Here is a 20,314-nt window from a genome sequence, read left to right on the forward strand (position 1 = left end):
TTATTTGGCGTTCACTTGGTGTGCAATTAATTTGTCTACGAGATTTTATTATATTTTTAAAACTTTAAGTATTTAAAATGGATTAAAAATCATGTCTATAGCCCGAGTTCCCATCCCCTGTTATTTTATATAAGAATATTCGAGAAAGTTTAGGGGAGATCACTCCCGGTTTATTACATTTGAGTGTGGGACCTACGCGTTTATTCACGGGGATTTTTTTGAGGATTTCATTTAGTTCAAGATTGTTCAAAATGTCTCCATTCAGTTCGGCCTAATTTTGTTGCTCAATTTTACTCACTCCTTAACAACTATAAAAACTTTTCAGATATATTCGTCTGTAAACACAACACGCGAATATATAATTTGCAATCAAATGAGTTTAGTCTCCGGTTTAGCAACCATGAGCTTTACCGACTCGACCCCTATGAGTTTAGTGAAATTAGCCATTTAAAATAAGTTCGAAATTTAGTTTAAAAACAACCGTCTAATTTGACTTAACGAAAAGTGTAGTTACTATACAAAACATGTTTCTTTTATTTATTTTTATTTACTTTTTTAAAAGGTGCATTAAAAAGATTTGTTTATATTTATATTTTTACTTATAATTAATAAACAAAACACATTTCTTTAATATTAGTATTAAAAAAGAAATTACAAAGTTGCTGTTTTTATATTTTTACTTATAATTTGTGAACCTCGAAAAAAATGCGAACAGGAAAGACAGCATAATATGTTATCAAAAACAAACAAACCTCAAGTCAATTTTCATATTTTGAAGCAGCATGCGCTTTATCTGTAGGTACTCAATTTTACCCACGGTCATAAACACATGTGAAAGCTACTCCTTTGCAATAGTGACCGTCAGCGTCTTAACATATTTCTAAAATTACATTGTTAATCAATATTCAATAAGTAATTTAAAAAAAAACGAAATATAAAGCAAGTAAAATAATTCGTTAAGTAATATAACAGTTGCCTGAACAAAATACGTATAACATATATATATATATATATATATATATATATATATATATATATATATATATATATATATATATATATATATATATATATATATAAACAGTTGATTGAACAGAATACGTATTAAATTAATGAAGCCTGTTGTCTTTTTTAATCCACATTAGTAATAGTACAGCTGTACATCACCCCTCCGATGGCTATGAGAATGCCGCCCACGATACTCAGGATAAACGAATAGCCAATCTTCATATAATAATTTGAATCGTGCAATTCAGCTCCCCATACTATGACGCCAATCAAGATAAACACAACTGAAAAGGTATATATATATATATATATATATATATATATATATATATATATATATATATATATATATATATATATATATATATATATATAATTTACTTGTTAGGGAAATTTGTTGATAACGTTTTACCGTAGCTGGTTTAAACATTATAAGCACTAACTTCTATTTAAAATAAATTACACCGTAAACCGGTTTCAACCGCAATTAAGTCGTGGCAAGTCACAATTGTCTTTCGTCACCAGGGTTTCTTCCAGGCATCTCTTCTCGGTGGGCACCGCCCCCATCCCTCGAAGAAAGTCTACCGCCCCTCCCCCTCCCCGAACGGAATGCGAATTTATATAGAAAATATATACCTTTGACAGTGCCCCCCCCCCGAAAATTGTTGTCCGCCCCCCCCCCCCCCCTGAAAATTTCAAGTGCACCCCCGGAGAAAAAAGTCTAGAAGAAACACTGCTCGTCGCGTCCTAAAAGATTATTTTGAAAATAACTATTATGTGGAATAACGGAGGCTCCCGATACAGTTTTGAAAATAGAAAGAATATTTTTTATTAATATTTACTTCTCTAACATGTACGAAATGATTATTTATATAATGCATTTCTATTCTGACAACACATTATTTGTAAAAGAGAGACGACTGAATATAATGAAAATCGTACCTTCCCTATAGGGCTGGTAAGTAGGTCAATAAACAGTTATTAGGCTCATGCATGTTTTATTGAGCCGTAGAACTGTTTGGTGACCAACCTACCAGCCATATATATGCCGAGGTTACACATTATGAACTCTACTTCATCTGCAATATGGAGCGTTAGATCTAAATGGGAACTTTTCTTTCTTGTATTCTACAATATTAGGTTAAAATCAACACGAAAGTTATTATGTTGCTTTAAGATTAAAAAAACAGAAACAACCTTACGTGATATGATGGACATTACTGTTGCAAAGTGATGAAATTTCGCTACCGTAGGTGTTCCTGTGATTTTGAAATATATTCCAATCCCAACCGCTGCTATAGCAAAAAAGCTGAACAACATGCCAATGATGGCCATGGCTTCGCAAGCTTCAAGGGCGGCTGAAAAATTTTAAATTATTTTTTAATCGGATCAAGAATATTTATTAAGTTGTGTACTTGTGATTTTAAACAAATGTAAACTTGTAAAGACAAATTGTTTTCCATTAATTTAACACATTTTAAAAAAGGGTAACTATTTTTTATAAACAATTGTATATTTTAAAATACCTTAAAAACAAAAGTAAAAATTGTTATTTGTAATGTTGATCTGAATTTCTCAAACAATAATCATTGTTTTCGTCTATTAAAAAATAGTTATAAGCATCAAGGGATGTTATTAGACCAGTACCATAGCTTACTCAGCTAACGTTTAAATTGATACAAAAATATGAAACAATCAAAGAAAAAGTTTAATATATTGCGTAATAAGTTAAAAACCAACTTGCCTTGAAATACTGATTACAAGTTATAAGTACTGACAACAAATTATATTTGACGGATGGTTTAACAGGGTGACTACTGCTGCTTTTGAAGGAACTAGGACTAGTTGCAATCGTTTATTGATTAGAATCTAATATAACACTATGTGGGATTGCATCTCGAAATATAGATATGCTTTTTGTTTACTTAAACTTTTAAAAATAGAATTAAAGCTAGTAAAAAAAAAAGAATTGCGCACCAAGCTAACGCCAAAACAAAATGTGCATAATAGTGCGCAATATTATGAGTTCTATATAAATTTACATGCGTTTTTTGAGAAATCGGAAATAGCGTAAATTAATACTTCCGGTCAAGGGAAATTACTCAATATTTGGTAGAAGGTAAAGATCTATATCTTTTACTTACATGTCAAATTTCATTTATCTATCTAAAATAGTGCCCAAGTTATAGGCTCTTGAAAAATTCAAAGTAAAAAAAGTACAATTTCCGGTTATCGTAAATCGCTCAAACATTGATACAGATCTACGACTTTGATAAAATAATTATATATGAAATGTCATCAACCTAGCTGTAACGGTACTCAAAATATCGTGTTTACACACTGACAGACAAACACACAGACACACAGACACACAGACATACGGACAAGATTGCAAAATTATGTTTTTCAGTATCAGTGAGGTGTAAAAAAGTCGAGATTTGTAAAAATCTCTATTTGTTTTTTTGCACGATAACAAGACTTTCTCTATAGGCCTACTTCGTATATACGAGAAATAAAAAAAACGTATTTATTTAAATTTTAAAATACACACTCAAATATATATATATATATATATATATATATATATATATATATAAATATATATATATATATATATATATATATATATATATATATATATATATATATATATATATATAAATAAATATATATATGTGTGTGTGTGTGTTTGTGATTTTAAAGCATCAAGAACGAGCAATGCTCCTTACATATAATTGATCGTAATGCATCTAGTAGTGAAAGCCGGCGCATGAAAAATGTGTAGATGTTTTATAACTCACCAGGTTTCTGAGGGTAATCCACACACAAACCATCTGAACATCCCTTCCATAAGCCGGCGCTGTATGATATACCTACAACATTAGCCGTTGACCATTCTGGGGTCGCCAAGCCTACAATGTGAAGGACATTCCCAACGAACAGAAGGAAAACACTGAGCAGGTTCCATAAACTGATTCCACCTGGAAGTGACATTTCCTCTTGTGGAAGAAAGAAATAAACTCTTCAAAACAAGAACCACACACTGATTTTTTTTTTTTTTTTTTTTTTTTTTTTTTTTTTTTTAAATTTAAAAATGTATAGGCCTACTGTTTTAATAAGAAAAACTGCACATAAGCTATTTAACCTAAAATATATGCAATCAATTTTTACTTCATTAAATAAGCTACTTGTAAATGAAAGTTTCGGTCTTGACTAATGAGTAGCTTTCTTTACAATCGCTCTCGGTCTGCACAATTTAATATCCTGTTCTATACAACCTATATGCATAACCGTTAATAGTTACCATCGTTTTTTCCTTCGTTTTATAAAAACACTGGGAGTCACCGATTGGTTTTCCTTATGTTGTTTTGCAGCCAATGAAAACATTGCATCACTTGAGTGGAGAGTGTGAGATGTTTTAATGGTTTTTGTTTTCACAAAAAAATGCCTCGGGTCTGATAGTATCTTTGCTTATTGCTTAAATGTGTTGCTCAGTTTTACCTGTGCTATTACATTAGAGTCTAACTTGGGCACGTAACAAAATGGTTCTCACGTTGTTGTGCATCAAGCGGTAATTTCCATAATAAAATATAACATTATATATATATATATATATATATATATATATATATATATATATATATATATATATATATATATATATATATATATATATATATATATATGTATATACTAGCCGTCCCGGCCAGGCCCTGCTCTGACTTCTGTGAAAAACCTTTCATTTAAAGACCTTTACCTGTGTGTTTAGTAATCATCATAAACCCGGCATTGCCCACCCAAACCAAAACCAACCAAAACAACAAAACGCAAACATAACGCTAACACAATTACAAATACAAACGAAAACAAAATCCTAACAACAAGCCCAACCACAACCACAAACACCAATACGAACACAAAGAAAAAACAAACGAAAAAGCAAACGAAAACAAACCAAATCAAACGCAAAACCAACCACAAACACAAACCCAAAGAAAAAAAACACAAACGAAAAAGCAAACGAAAACAAACCGAATAGAAACGCAAAACCAACCACAAACACAAATACAAACACAAACCAAAAGAAAAAAACACAAACGAAAACGAAAAAAGAAAGAACGAAAACGAACCAAATCAAAACGCAACTACTAACGCAAACCCAACCTAAACACAAAGAAAACACTAACGCGAACATAAACGCAAAGTGCTCACAGTCTAGCCCGGGGCAGAATCGCCTGTTTTAGCTTAAAACAGTGCCCCAACTTATTCATAGTCTTTTGCACTCACTTAAACGAACGTAGGTGCCAAACCAAACCAAGTGAACAATTATAAAACTCCAAGCTTATTCGTAAAATACCTACAACATTTGCACTTGATCAATGCCCGCTAATTATGTAATTATTTTTTTCCCAACGCCAAAACAAAGTAATAAAAAGTAAATTCTTTTCCACTAATGCAATGTTTTATAAAGGGAAGTAATTGTGTTTTCCTAATTTATCAAAGGGAAGTAAGTGATGAAGGACTAAATATAAATAATTTTCAGACATAATTAGAATTTTTGTTATTTTTAAAAATTTTTGTTTAATGAACATGCCGACAATTATTACTATCAGTTTGAAAAATGAAAATTATTTCCCTACACTTTCAATGGTAATTTTTTATCTTATAAATTTAGACTATGAGTACGATAATAGTCTAACACTTAAATCCATCGAAGTATGTCAACGACAAACAAACTTATTTTTACATACAGAATTGAGCTTTATATATTATATATATATATATATATATATATAAATATAAATTTATATATATATATATATATATATATATATATATATATATAAATATAAATTTATATATATATATATATATATATATATACATATATATATATATATATATATATATATATATATATATATATATATATATATATATATGATATAATAATAAAAATAAACAAAAAAATATAAACTCATATTTTCTGTTATATATGATTCTTTATATATTGGGGTTGTCATGGTCGAACGGTAGAGCGCTAGGCTGCTAGTCAGAAGATCTCGGTTCAGTGTAGTGACTTTTCGAAGTTCTTAGTCCCACCAACATTGATGAGTATCTTACTTATTTTGGGGAAAAAAAGACGGTTAGGCATAGTGCTGACCACACTATGACCTTGTATTCCGAGGTCACTGAAACAGATAAACACTACTCCAACTCACCATTTTGACTTTAGCACGAACGATAAAAGATGATGTTTTTGCAAAAAATGTATAATGTTTTAAGTTTATCACTAAATGTATTTATATCATATCTATATTATTTCTTGTTTTTGTTCAAGCGCTGTCTTTGATGTATTTGATAAAATATAATATTGGTTAAACTAAAGCTGTTGCAAATTGTTCATTTTAAAAAGTTGATAAAAAGACTGTAGTAACGTAACATCAGCAGCTGAGTGTATGGCCTTTCTGTCCAAATTATCGTGCTTAGATTACCATTCTAATGACACAAGCTAAATAAATTCGACTCAAATATAACTGTTGCTGTTGTTAAAGTGTTTATGTTAAAATATACTTTGTCGCATCAAGTGGCTGCCATTGGCCGGAAGTCATTCAGTATGGTATCTGGGATTGTCACCTTCCTCTCTAACTATTTTGCAATTTCAGTTTGGTGTTACCACCTCCCCCTCTACTGTTACATTAACTGGAAAGAAAAATTGTTTGTCGTCGTGGTTTCACCTCGAAAAATAATTTAAACCTGTACGTAACTAAAACCACCCTCCTTACTTCCTGCGCCACCAACATTTTAACGCCACTGAATGTGCCCTTAGCAAACAAGGTGTATTAAACATGTGGTTGTTTATCTAAAGTCAAGTTGACTTAACGCCACTGACTTTACCCTTAGCAAACAAGGTGTATTAAACATGTGGTTGTTTATCTAAAGTCAAGTTGACTTAACGCCACTGACTTTACCCTTAGCAAACAAGGTGTTTAAAAATGTGGTTGTTTATCTAAATTCCAGTTGACTTAACGCCACTGACTTTACACTTAGCAAACAAGGTGTATTAAACATGTGGTTGTTTATCTAAAGTCAAGTTGACTTAACGCCACTGACTGTACCCTTAGCAAACAAGGTGTTTAAACATGTGGTTGTTTATCTAAAGTCAATTTGACTTAACGCCACTGACTTTACCCTTAGCAAACAAGGTGTTTAAACATGTGGTTGTTTATCTAAAGTCAAGTTGACTTAACGCGATTGACTTTACCCTTAGCAAACAAGGTGTTTAAACATGTGGTTGTTTATCTAAAGTCAAGTTGACTTAACGCCACTGACTTTACCCTTAGCAAACAAGGTGTATTAAACATGTGGTTGTTTATCTAAAGTCAAGTTGACTTAACGCCACTGACTTTACCCTTAGCAAACAAGGTGTTTAAACATGTGGTTGTTTATCTAAAGTCAATTTGACTTAACGCCACTGACTTTACCCTTAGCAAACAAGGTGTTTAAACATGTGGTTGTTTATCTAAAGTCAAGTTGACTTAACGCCACTGACTTTACCCTTAGCAAACAAGGTGTTTAAACATGTGGTTGTTTATCTAATGTCCAGTTGACAAGACAGGTTTTACTGCATACTTCAGTGTTAGTCAAGCGAGACGATTGGCTTAGTATATTACAAAACATCCCCACTACCTGTGTGTACAGAATAAATGTTCAAGGTGAGGTTTTATGCATCTTTTATCCCCCCCCCCCCCAGGCTTTTGTTTTTAACGTCATACGTACATGCCGTAAAAAAAGAAAAAAAAAAGACATTCCTTTTTACCTTAAGCGGTGTGCTTAAGATCTGTGTTTCGGAGTGTTGACATTGTTTTACGTGTTACTTTGTGAGTTTGAATTTATTAATGTGTCTCTCCTTCTGTCGGTCTGTTTGTGGGTCCTAGGACCTTTGACCACAGGTGCTTTGACCACAGGTGCTTTGACCATAGGGGATTTGACCATAGGGGGTTTGACCACAGCGGGCCTTTTACCATAGCGGTGCTTTGATCATTGGGGGTTTGATCATAGGGGGTTTGACCATAGGTGTTTTCTCAACAGAGGGTCTTTGATCACAGGTGGTCTATATATATATATATATATATATATATATATATATATATATATATATATATATATATATATATATATATATATATATATATATATATATATATATATGTATATATATATATATATCTATATATATAAAGCAAAGTGGTCGGGTCCCCTATAGGGCACTTCCCGGCGCCGCAGGCGCGTCAAATTTGGCACGATGGTGCCTTGGGGCGATAGAACACGAGGGCCGGTGACGGTTGGCCGAAAAGTCTAGCGAGAGGGGGTCAAAAAAAATTTTCCTCCGACGACCCCCCTTGATATTTTGTGAGGTGGTAGGAGAACACCTAGGGGTGTCACAAAAAACTCGGCATATCTGGGAAAACTTCGTAAAGGGGTCAAAACTGACCAGTTGTATTTCCCTATATAATCTTTGTATTTTATGGGAAAAACAGAGGGTCATTTCAACGTAGACTTTAGAGTACTTAAACGCAGTATATCTGGCTAATTTTTGGCATGCATATAGGGAAATGGCTTGACCTTTAGGGAAAACTGTCGGTTTCACTCAAAGCCCTCGACGAGGGCTAAAAAGTGACCGCGAGTGAAATTTTCTTTATATGAGCTCTATTACGAAAAAAAATTTCCTCCGACGACCCCCCCTTGATATTTTGTGGGGTGGTAGGAGAACACCTAGGGGTGTCACAAAAAACTCGGCATATCTGGGAAAACTTCGTAAAGGGGTCAAAACTGACCAGTTGTATTTCCCTATATAATCTTTGTATTTTATGGGAAAAACAGAGGGTCATTTCAACGCAGACTTTAGGGTACTTAAACTCAGTATGTCTGGCTAATTTTTGGCATGCATATAGGGAAATGGCTTGACCTTTATGGAAAACTATCGGTTTCACTCAAAGCCCTCGACGAGGGCTAAAAAGTGACCGCGAGTGAAATTCTCTTTATATGAGCTCTATTACGAAAAAAAATTTCCTCCGACGACCCCCCCTTGATATTTTGTGGGGTGGTAGGAGAACACCTAGGGGTGTCACAAAAAACTCGGCATATCTGGGAAAACTTCGTAAAGGGGTCAAAACTGACCAGTTGTATTTCCCTATATAATCTTTGTATTTTATGGGAAAAACAGAGGGTCATTTCAACGCAGACTTTAGGGTACTTAAACTCAGTATATCTGGCTAATGTTTGGCATGCATATAGGGAAATGGTTTGACCTTTAGGGAAAACTGTCGGTTTCACTCAAAGCCCTCGACGAGGGCTAAAAAGTGACCGCGAGTCAAATTTTCTTTATATGAGCTCTATTACGAAAAAAAATTTCCTCCGACGACCCCCCCTTGATATTTTGTGGGGTGGTAGGAGAACACCTAGGGGTGTCACAAAAAACTCGGCATATCTGGGAAAACTTCGTAAAGGGGTCAAAACTGACCAGTTGTATTTCCCTATATAATCTTTGTATTTTATGGGAAAAACAGAGGGTCATTTCAACGCAGACTTTAGGGTAATTAAACTCAGTATGTCTGGCTAATTTTTGGCATGCATATAGGGAAATGGCTTGACCTTTAGGGAAAACTATCGGTTTCACTCAAAGCCCTCGACGAGGGCTAAAAAGTGACCGCGAGTGAAATTCTCTTTATATGAGCTCTATTACGAAAAAAAATTTCCTCCGACGACCCCCCCTTGATATTTTGTGGGGTGGTAGGAGAACACCTAGGGGTGTCACAAAAAACTCGGCATATCTGGGAAAACTTCGTAAAGGGGTCAAAACTGACCAGTTGTATTTCCCTATATAATCTTTGTATTTTATGGGAAAAACAGAGGGTCATTTCAAAGCAGACTTTAGGGTACTTAAACTCAGTATATCTGGCTAATGTTTGGCATGCATATAGGGAAATGGTTTGACCTTTAGGGAAAACTGTCGGTTTCACTCAAAGCCCTCGACGAGGGCTAAAAAGTGACCGCGAGTCAAATTCTCTTTATATGAGCTCTATTACGAAAAAAAAATTCCTCCGACGACCCCCCCTTTATATTTTGTGAGGTGGTAGGAGAACACCTAGGGGTGTCACAAAAAACTCGGCATATCTGGGAAAACTTCGTAAAGGGGTCAAAACTGACCAGTTGTATTTCCCTATATAATCTTTGTATTTTATGGGAAAAACAGGGAAATTTTAACACAATTTTTAGGTTACTTAATGTCTGTACATCATGCTAAGTTTGTGCATACACTACTATAGATGACTAGGCCGTATGGAAAAACTGTTGGTCAGACTCAAAGCCCTCGATGAGGGCTAAAAGATGATCTTGAGTGAAATTCTCCTTATATGAGATATATATATATATATAAATAAATTGACGAACGATCCCCTTAATATTTTGTGACGTCGTAGACCGACCCTGGAGGGTAACAAAAAAACTTTATTCCCGTCGGAAACAGCCATTATAGTCGTTAAATATGTTCATATAACGTAATTTCTTATATAAGCAAACAATATAAGTAAACAATGACATACGTCATACGTTCAGTTTTCAAGGGAGGTAACGTTTTTAAAATTATTGTATAATTGTATACTATTTTAAACAGAAACAGAAAATGAAGAAGTATAGCATTTGTTTTAGTACAAAATTAAGTTGTTTATTTAGTTAAGTATCCTAATTAAATAAATAAATTAATTTCAAAAGGCAATGTAATATAAACTATGAGATATACTGTTCATGAAACCTGTGTAGTTCTAATTCCATTTTAGTTATACATTGCGTACTTTCCAAAAATTTTCTGAGAACGGCATTTAAATGACGAACAAAAACATTTTTTTCTAAAGTTAGCATTACTGTTTAAATTAAACTTATTAAAGCACTCCACACCCAATCCATCGCTAAATAATTAAGTATTCAAATTCTCAAATGTTATTTAAAAACCTAAGCGAAGCTAGGCAGTATGCCTAGTATATATATATATATATATATATATATATATATATATATATATATATATATATATATATATATATATATATATATATATATATATATATATATATAAAATTCTCTTCTTGGATACGTTAGAAAACACCGAGCTGTAAGCGCGCCTAGCAGTCCACTCTCTTCCTCTCTAGGCATATCGCTACCACTCCCATCCCCACATGGTCTGGTGAGCTGTGGTTCACGCTAAATGTTTACAATCGTCGAGCCGGGTTTAGTGACGCCTATTAGGGGCAGATAATTTAGTTTCAAAGATTTTAATCTTAGTGGAGGTAACTAAGAGGAGGCTGCTTTCAAGGGGGGGGGTGTAGTGTAGTGGTTGGGGGAATGGAGGGTGGGGGTAGTATTGACCTTAATGACCTACTGATAGTGTTTTAAAGCAAATATTTTCACTGGTACTGTCGAATTCACAAATTATGAAATACTGCAAAGTAGAAAAATTAAACAACGTTATTCTAATCCCTCACAAATTATCAAGAGGGGTCGTTCGACAAATTTTTTTTTTCGTTATATAGCTCAAATCAGGAGAATTTCACTCGCGGTCATCATTTAGCCCTCGTCGAGGGCTATGAGTTGAAACGGCAACTTTTCCATACGGCCTAGCCATTTATCTAGAAGCTTGCAAAAAATTAGCCAGATGTACAGAGGGTAAGTACCCTAAAATCAGTGTTGAAAATACCCTCTGTTTTTCCCATAAAATACAAATATTATATAAGGGAAATACGACTGGTCAGTTTTGACTGTTAAAAGAAAATATTTTCTATATAAATTCCATTTCGCTCGTGGGGGGGGGGGGGTGGTAGACTTTTTTTCGGGGGGGGGGGGGGGGCTCCGAAAAGATGCCTGGAAGAAACTGATCTAGAATTCAATTCCACTCTACATTTTTACATTCCAGTAAGAGCTAAAAAAGTGTATCCTTCTGATAAGCTTACTTAAAATTTGGGACATCCGGTGGATAGAAATAAACTTCCTTGTCGTGTATGTAAAGAGCGAGGAATAAAATATGAACAAATCAAATTCAAGTTCGATAAAGAAGTAGAAAAAAACACACGTAGGGCCTATATGTGCTAAAACAAATAGTTTAGGATATTAATATTTCTTTTTATAAAGAATTGATTTCAAATGATTAGAAAATAAACAGGTAAAGAATTTTGCGCACCAAGTGAAAGCAAAACAATATGTGTATAATAGTGCCGAATATGATTATTACTTTATAAATTCACATGCGTTTTTTTTTTGAGGGATTGGAAATAGCGTAAATTACTAATTCCGGTCAACGGAAATAACTAATAGAAGTTCTCATAATTACTCATAATTTGACAGAAGGCATAATATTAGATCATTTACTTACATGTGAATATTCATTAATCTATCTGAAACAGTACTCAATTTATAGACTTTTGAAAAAATTAAAAATAGAATAAGTTTCACTTAACGGAAATCACTGACAAAATGATGCAGAACTAATTTGATATAATACTGATATATGAAATTTACTTTATCAACCTAGCTGTAAAGTTACTCAATTTATAGTGTTCACAGAAACACACACACACACACACAAATACATACATACACACATAATATGTATAAATATAGAAAGATAATATTTTTAAAAAAATGTATAATATATCACGAATACCATGGCAAAGATAACCATATGTGCATCTGTTCCAGAGACCGATTTGTTGATCATCAGAAAATTCTTCAACAGCGGAGGACCATCTATACGTCGCCACGCCTTACAATATGCAGCAAAATGCCAACAAACTGTATAAAAACACCCACTAAACTTCCAGCTTTTGTGCAGACTGTAGCTGACATTCCTGAGTGTTTAAGAGAAAGAAAATCATAATTAAAATGGCTGTAAAATCAACGTGTTACATAATGGACAAAAAAAATTCAATTGGAGTAGTTTGTAAAATAAAATATATAACGTATCTACAAACCTGGATTATCCGCTAGCTCAAACACACTGGGAAGTCAAAAATGTTTCAATTTTTCTTTAAGGTAACATCTCGTAGTTATCTAAAACCTTAAAGATGGCGACGTCCAATCAAAATGCTCCTAAACCGCACGCGTTGTTTAAATATAGAGTTCGTTCGACAGGAAACTTTGAGATAAGAACTTTAGTAAAATAACTCTTTAAGTGGTGAACACGTAGTTTGTACTATGATGGAACTACAAACATCGTAATATCTATATATATAATTCTCTTCTTCGAGCCGTTAGAAAACAAGCTGCAAACGCTCTCCCTACCTCCCCACCCCTACATGGTTTTAGTGAGCTGTGTTCACTCTAAATGTTTACAAGCAGAGCCAACGATTTTAAACGTAGGGGGGGAGGAGGGGGGGAGGGAAGGAAGGGGGGGGGGTTATGGTCCTTAACGAGCTACTTATAGTGTTTTAAAGAAATATTTTCAGTGTCAGCGAAAAAATTATGAATTATGAATTATTGAAAATTAGAAACAACTAAATAGCGGCGTATGTTATGCCGCGGGCCGGCTCGTACACAAAAAGAGATCTCAGTAGGTGTTGGCGTGGTGGGGTGGGTAAAGCTCATGGCTGCTAAAACTTTAATTCTCGAGTTCGTACCCTTTGTCAGATGTGGCTCGACAGCTGGGGACATCTGGGTACGCTGGGGACAGCAACTCCTCTAGGAGTGACGCCACCGTGACGGAAAAAAAATAAGACTGTAAAAAAAACTGACATTGCAATTTTTTAAAAACTTTCAAATATCATATAGATAGTTATAATAGTAAAAATAAACGCATTTAAATATATATATATATATATATATATATATATATATATATATATATATATATATATATATATATATATATATATATATATATATATATATATAGATGCTATTGTTGTAATAAACACTTCTTTTTGTTCCTTTCTCTATTTTAAGAAAAAATATATATAATATATAAGAGTCAACTGATTAGATTTTCGTAATTGAAAACACTCTAGAAATATTTGTTTCATATTTGTTAATATGTGAGTGCTGAAATGTCTGTACATTTCGATTTCATTTTAATGACATTTCACAACAAATTTTGAAATTAAAAAAAAAATCTCTAGAGTGTTTTCTGTTACAAAAACTAGCCCGCTGACTCTATTAGAGTTAGTAAAAGAAGGATCAATAATTATATGATTAATATAATCATGTGTTCGTTTTTTAACATTATGACCTCAACACACGTTAGTTTTTCAAGATGGCAAATAATGCCATCGACACCAATCTTTCAAAAAAGGCAGGCAAATATTATCCCTTATGTACCCTAACATAGATACACACACATACATAAATATTGCTAATTAATTAAGAAGTTTATTTTTTCGAAGCCCACCCCTTAAAATTAATTTCTAGTATTTAATGTTGAATTAGATGAAAGTTAGATGTATGTCTGTTGTCACAGGAACTGCTTTTATTAGCACATTTTAAAATTAATTTCTCCATAAATTATTGCTCTAAATGGTGTTTTGCATTGCAAAGTAATCGTGTGTTACATCAGGCTGCACTCTGCTTACACAATTTTCTGGCAGCTTTTGTGGCACCAGTTTCTTTCAGGCATCTATTCGGGGGAGGGGGGACTCAGCCCCCCCCCCCGAAGAAAGTCTACCGCCTCCCCTCCCCCCCGAAAATATCAAGTGCCCCCCCATCCCGGAGAAAAAAAGTCTGGAAGAAACACTGTGTGGCACAGCTGATTCCAAGTTGAATCAGATGTGTATAGAGATTGCCTGGCACATTGAACCCAACTTTCACTTCAAATTCCTGCAGGTTTTTTATCCGGAAATTTTCCCATGCGTAATCATCCTATCGTTTTTCTAGATTAAGAACAGAAAATTACTGTGTTAAATATATGTGTCGCTGGGCATGGTTTAAAATAACGCTTGATATCTGGGCAAAAAAAAAAGAAAATTGACAGCTTATCGCTGATGGTTTTCTTTCATAAAAAAAAAAAACATACTCGCTGAATTAGACCAGAGAATTGTAAATTCCGCACATCCTTGCGCTAAACTAATACCCTTCCGCGTTTTATCGAATATGTTGGCGATTAAAATATTTTTTTAAAAAGTTGTCCAAAATCTTCGAAATCAAAGACTCCGAGCTGTTGTGCCCTCTCAAGATAACTTGATCTTAATAAAAGGTAATAAAATTATTGAAAGTAAAGACAAAAGGAAACCAACTTGTCTCGTAATGTTCTAAAGAAATTATTGGTTTTACAATTATAATAATACGGTTTTCTAGAGAGTTAGATTGAGATTAAGAGGGAGGACCAATCATTCTAAAATTATTTTGTTTACATTTATGTTTCGCTGTAGCTTATATTTATTGTAGTAAATTATATTTAAATCTTTACATCATCATAAATATACAGACCAGCGTACTTCACTCTATCTAAACAAAATGTAACGAGTACAGTAAAAATGATATATCAAATATATGTTTTTATTTAAAGTTTTAAGTAAGTTTCAACGGTAAACATAAAAAAAATTATTAAAATTTAAAAGATAAGAACTGCATTAATATTCAAAATATTTAGAATATTTATTTACATAAGAATACTTTCAATATAAACACATTTGGAAGGAACGTGTTAGTAGAGCGGTTGTAAAATTCTTAGGCAGATGTTCTGCCAAATATGCCGTAAATGATACCTCCAGTCGCGATGAGAATACCGCCGATGATGCTCAGAATAAAGGAATAACCTATCTTCATCAAGTGATTGTTGAGTTTGGCACCCCATATAATGACGCCAATCAAAATAAACACGACTGAAATACCAGATAAATGGATAGATAATTAAACAAAAAAAATGTTTTACATAGTTTTAATGTAAAATGATTTAACATAATATGTTTGTGTAATATAAGTAGTTATTCATACCGCCACAATACCTGTTATAAATAATGACAATTGAACTTTTCTCCGTCTCATACATAGATATAAGATCTTATCACAATTTTCATATATAGTTTCAAAATTAATATATTTTTATCTAATCGAAAAAGATAAAATACGTCACGGGCGGTAACTTATAAGCTAAGTTTTTGAACTTGTAACATACACCATGGTTGAATGTATTGTTTAAAAAAATGGTTGTTAAATTAACGCCTTGATAAGATACATTTAATACAGTAATATGTTTTCGCTCTATTATACACAAACTAAGTTCATTCGGTACGCGTTCCTTGTTTTTTTCTACGCAATTCAATTATATTTAAAAAGAAATAACTATTACAAAAAAAATGGTATAACCGAATTTTTATCTCGCTTACTTTTATAAAATATTATTCAAGGTACTTTAAGGGAGATCATGCACGCTTCATTTTAATGTGTAATAATTTAGCTAATTATACTGCTACAAAGATCTAAATTAATTTCCGCGCTTGTAAAAATTTCTGAATTTTTTAAAATCTCTATTATGGGTGAATCTATTTTTGGTGAGGATAATACACTAAACAGAAAAATAAATTTCTACAGCAACCAAACGGTTAATATCTGCAATAAACTGTGAGTTCGCTTTAAAAACCTACATGAAATTATTGCAGCTGCTGCAGAGATCAAGTGGAAAGGCAGCGCAGCATCTTTGCCTAAAATCTTGTGAAAAATATCAATCCAAGCCACTGCCATAGCGACAAAGCTGATCCACGTGCCAATGATGGCCATCGCTTCGCAGGCTTCAAGGGCGGCTGATAATTCATATTAGAACAGTAAAATAGTATATTAAGCTTAATATAACCAACACGTTAACCAGTGTTACTTCCAGAATTTTTTCTCCGGGGTAGGGGGGTGGGGGGGGGGGAAATGGGGGAGGGGGGGACACTTAACATTTTTGGGAGGGGGTCGAACTAAAATTTCGGGGGGGGCGGGGGGTGGACACTGGTAAAAGCATATCCTTTCTATATAGATTCTATTTCTTTTGTCTTTTGGAGGAACGGTAGATATTCTTCGCCCCCCCCCCCCTCCCCCCAAAAGAGATGACGGAAAGAAACTGACGTTTACTCGTGATGGTGATCAAAGTTGGCTTTTCAAATGTGTTAATTTCAAATTATAAACACGCAACAGCAACTAGCTCTGCTTAAGTATGGTAACTTTAACACACTAGATTGCCCTGTCAGAATATGTTAACATTCAGGTATCAAATATGTCAGCTTCAGTGTTTCAACAGCTTGTTCACTAAAAAGATCTGTTTAGAATATTTAATATAATATCAAAGGTGCTAACTGTTCCACAAATATTTTCTATCATAGTTTCTTCCAAGCATCGGTGAATGTATATAGAATGTATATAAAAACTATATACTTTTACGAAAATTTAGTCCACCCCCCTATCCCCACGAACATTCCAAATGCCCCCACCTCCCCACCGAAAAAAAGGAAGTGTAAAAGAAACACTGTTTTCTAGACGTTTTTCGACTCTCCATTATACAATACTAAAAAAAATACAAATCATAATGGAACAATGCCACCCATTTTCCATCTTTCACTACCTACCAGGTTTGAATGAGTGCTCTTTGCAATAAGACTGATCACACACTTTCCATAAACCATATTTAGCCCACCCATCTTGAACTGACCATCCTGGTGTCGCCAGCCCTCCGATGTGAAGAATGACGCCAACAGACAAAACGACAACGGCTGCAAGACTTCCAACTTTTATCCCAGCAGGTAAAGCCATGCGTAAACTATGTGGAATGTGTAGAGAAAATAATCAGAAATATGAACATTTGTATTATCTATAAACAGATAAAAATAAACCGGGAGTGATCTTCCCTAAACTTTCTCGAATATTCTAATATAACACTACGTGGGATGGCAACTCGGAATATAGACATGGTTTTTGTTTACTTAAACGTTTAAAAATATAATAAAATCTAGTAGAAAAATGAATTACGCACCAAGCGAACGCCAAAACAAAATGTGCATAATAGTGCGTAATATTATTAGTACTTTATAAATTTACATGCGTTTTTTTAGAAATCGGAAATTGTCTGCCTGCCTGTGTGTCTGTCTGTCCGTCTGTCCGTCTGTCAAATTTTTGAGTAATTTCCGTTGACCGGAAGTACCAATTTACGCTATTTCCGAGTTCTCAAAAAACGCAGGTAAATTTATAATATTTTGTTTTGGTGTTCGCTTGGTGCGCAATTCTTTTTTCTATGAGATTCTATTCTATTTTTAAAAGTTTAAGTAATTAAAAATCATATCTATATTCCAAGTTATGTAAGAACTAGCCGTCCCGGCCAGGCTCTGCTCTGGATTCTGTGAAAAACCTTTCTGTTAAAGACCATTGCCTGTTTGTTTATTAATCATCATAAACCCGGCATAACCCACCCAAACCACAACCAACCAAAACCAAAACAACAAAACGCAAACATAACGCTAACACAATTACAAATAAAAACAAGAACCTAACAACAAACCCAACCACAACCACAAACACCAATACGAACACAAAGAAAAAAAAAACGAAAAAGCAAACGAAAACAAACCAAATCTAAACGCAAAACCAACCACAAACACAAACCCAAAGAAAAAAAAACAAATGAAAACGAAAAAAGAAAGATAAAAAACAAAACAAAACGCAACCACTAACGCAAACCCAACCTAAACACAAAGAAAACACTATCGCGTACATAAGCGCAAGTGCTCACAGTCTAGCCCGGGGCGGAATCGCCTGTTTCAGCTTAATAAACGACTATAGTACCCCAACATATTCATTGTCTTTTGCACTCACTTAAACGAAAGTAGACGCCAAACCGAACACGGGAGGCCCGGGGCCCCAAATAGCACCCTGTCTGGGCACCAGAGGACGCCCGGATTCGATTCACTTAAAGACTATAGTAACCTTCCTTATCCATACTCTATCGCACTGTTTAAAGCGAAATTATGCACCATAGCGCTCACAGGATAGCATAGAGCGCCAAATTCAACCCTGGAGCAGAGGCGTAGCGACCCTTCCCGGCGCCCGGGGACAAACTTTTCGATTTGCACCCCCCCCCCCCTCGAGATTTCCATTTGCACCCCCCCCCCTCAAACTTTCGATTTGCACCCCCACCTCGAGATTTCCATTTGCACCCCCCTTCAAACTTTCGATTTGCACCCCCTCAACCTTTCAATTTATTTTTCCAACCCATTTTGGCGCCCCCTAAGGTCGGCGCCCGGGGACATATGTCCCCCCCTCGCTACGCTACTGCCCTGGTGGGGCGCCGGCGGACGCGCCTGTTTCAATTTAATGAACAATTATAATACTCCAAGCTTAAACGTAAAATACCTACAACATTTGAACTTGATCAATCGCCGCTAATTATGTAATTATTTTTTTCCCAACACCAAAACAAAGCTAAAGGACTAAATATAAATAATTTTCAGACATAATTAGAATTTTTGTAAAAGATGATGTTTTTTTTTAAAATTGTGTTTAATGAACATGCCGACAATTATTACTATCAGTTTGAAAACTGAAAATTATTTCCCAACACTTTCAATAGTAATTTTTTAACTAATAAAATTTAGACTATGAGCACGATAATAATCTTACACTTAAATCCATCGAAGTATGTCCACGACAAACAAACTTATTACATGTTACATACAGAATTGAGCTTTATATATTAGATTAGATATTCGAGAAAGTTTAGGGGAGATCACTCCCGGTTTATTTAAATATATTTTTAATTATAAATTTAAAAGCTTGAGTTTACAAATAAAACAAATACATCAACATGTGTGGTGTTTGTGTTGTTAGTGCCATAATTAAACAGTCAATAAAATGTATAAGGAAAAGAAAACAAAAGTTTTTTAGTAGAATTGAAACAAATGAGAAATTATTAAATGCGGTAGTAATTTAATACTTTCTGGAAAGTATAATAATTAAGATAGGACTTTTAAAGGTCAATGTTTAAAAAACAAAGGGGTCGAATAGATGCACCAAATTAATTCATCGCAAGTTAGAATATATATATTAAGCTTTAAATATTTTATATACTGTTTAATAAATTGTTTGTAATAAATTAAGAAAATATTTTAAAACAGAAATAGTCTAAAGATATTTAAGCGGTTTGATTTGTATGTTTGTTAAAAATTAAATTCTGCATTATAACTGTATAATAATAACTAACACAGTAAAAATAAGACTAGTGTAAGTCTATTGATTTTTTGGTGAATTATTTTTTTTTGTTTCTCTTCCTTAGTCTTGGTAACACTCTCTATATATA

The 20,314-nt window shown here is 33.8% G+C and overlaps 1 protein-coding gene and 1 long non-coding RNA gene across 2 annotated transcripts; both read right to left on the reverse strand.

Moving 5' to 3' along the window:
- Window positions 1-1,130: 1,130 nt before the first annotated feature.
- LOC131947530 (uncharacterized) lies at window positions 1,131-4,285 on the reverse strand. Its single transcript, XR_009387905.1, has 4 exons — window positions 4,180-4,285; window positions 3,810-4,007; window positions 2,211-2,366; window positions 1,131-1,292 (listed from the first exon to the last, which is right to left on the reverse strand). It is a non-coding gene; the product is annotated as an uncharacterized LOC131947530 (long non-coding RNA).
- Window positions 4,286-15,699: 11,414 nt separating this feature from the next.
- On the reverse strand, window positions 15,700-17,782 carry LOC131947531 (uncharacterized). Its single transcript, XM_059308774.1, has 3 exons — window positions 17,595-17,782; window positions 16,635-16,790; window positions 15,700-15,872 (listed from the first exon to the last, which is right to left on the reverse strand). Exons 1-3 carry the CDS (start codon window positions 17,776-17,778, stop codon window positions 15,718-15,720), a joined length of 495 nt encoding a protein of 164 aa, XP_059164757.1. The 5' UTR covers window positions 17,779-17,782; the 3' UTR covers window positions 15,700-15,717.
- Window positions 17,783-20,314: the final 2,532 nt, after the last annotated feature.

Source organism: Physella acuta, unplaced genomic scaffold (assembly GCF_028476545.2).
Source record: "Physella acuta isolate Inbredline_101_S28 unplaced genomic scaffold, ASM2847654v3 ptg000597l, whole genome shotgun sequence".
Classification (NCBI taxonomy): Eukaryota; Metazoa; Mollusca; class Gastropoda; family Physidae; genus Physella; species Physella acuta.

Bases quoted from the DNA above. Each gene is read 5' to 3' on its own strand.
- LOC131947531 (XM_059308774.1), bottom strand. From the start codon at position 17,778: ATGGCTTTACCTGCTGGGATAAAAGTTGGAAGTCTTGCAGCCGTTGTC. The intron at 16,791-17,594 runs GTAGGTAGTGAA...ATGAATTATCAG, and splicing joins AGAGCACTCATTCAAACCTG to CCGCCCTTGAAGCCTGCGAA. The intron at 15,873-16,634 runs GTAGGTTTTTAA...CTGGTATTTCAG, and splicing joins AGCAGCTGCAATAATTTCAT to TCGTGTTTATTTTGATTGGC.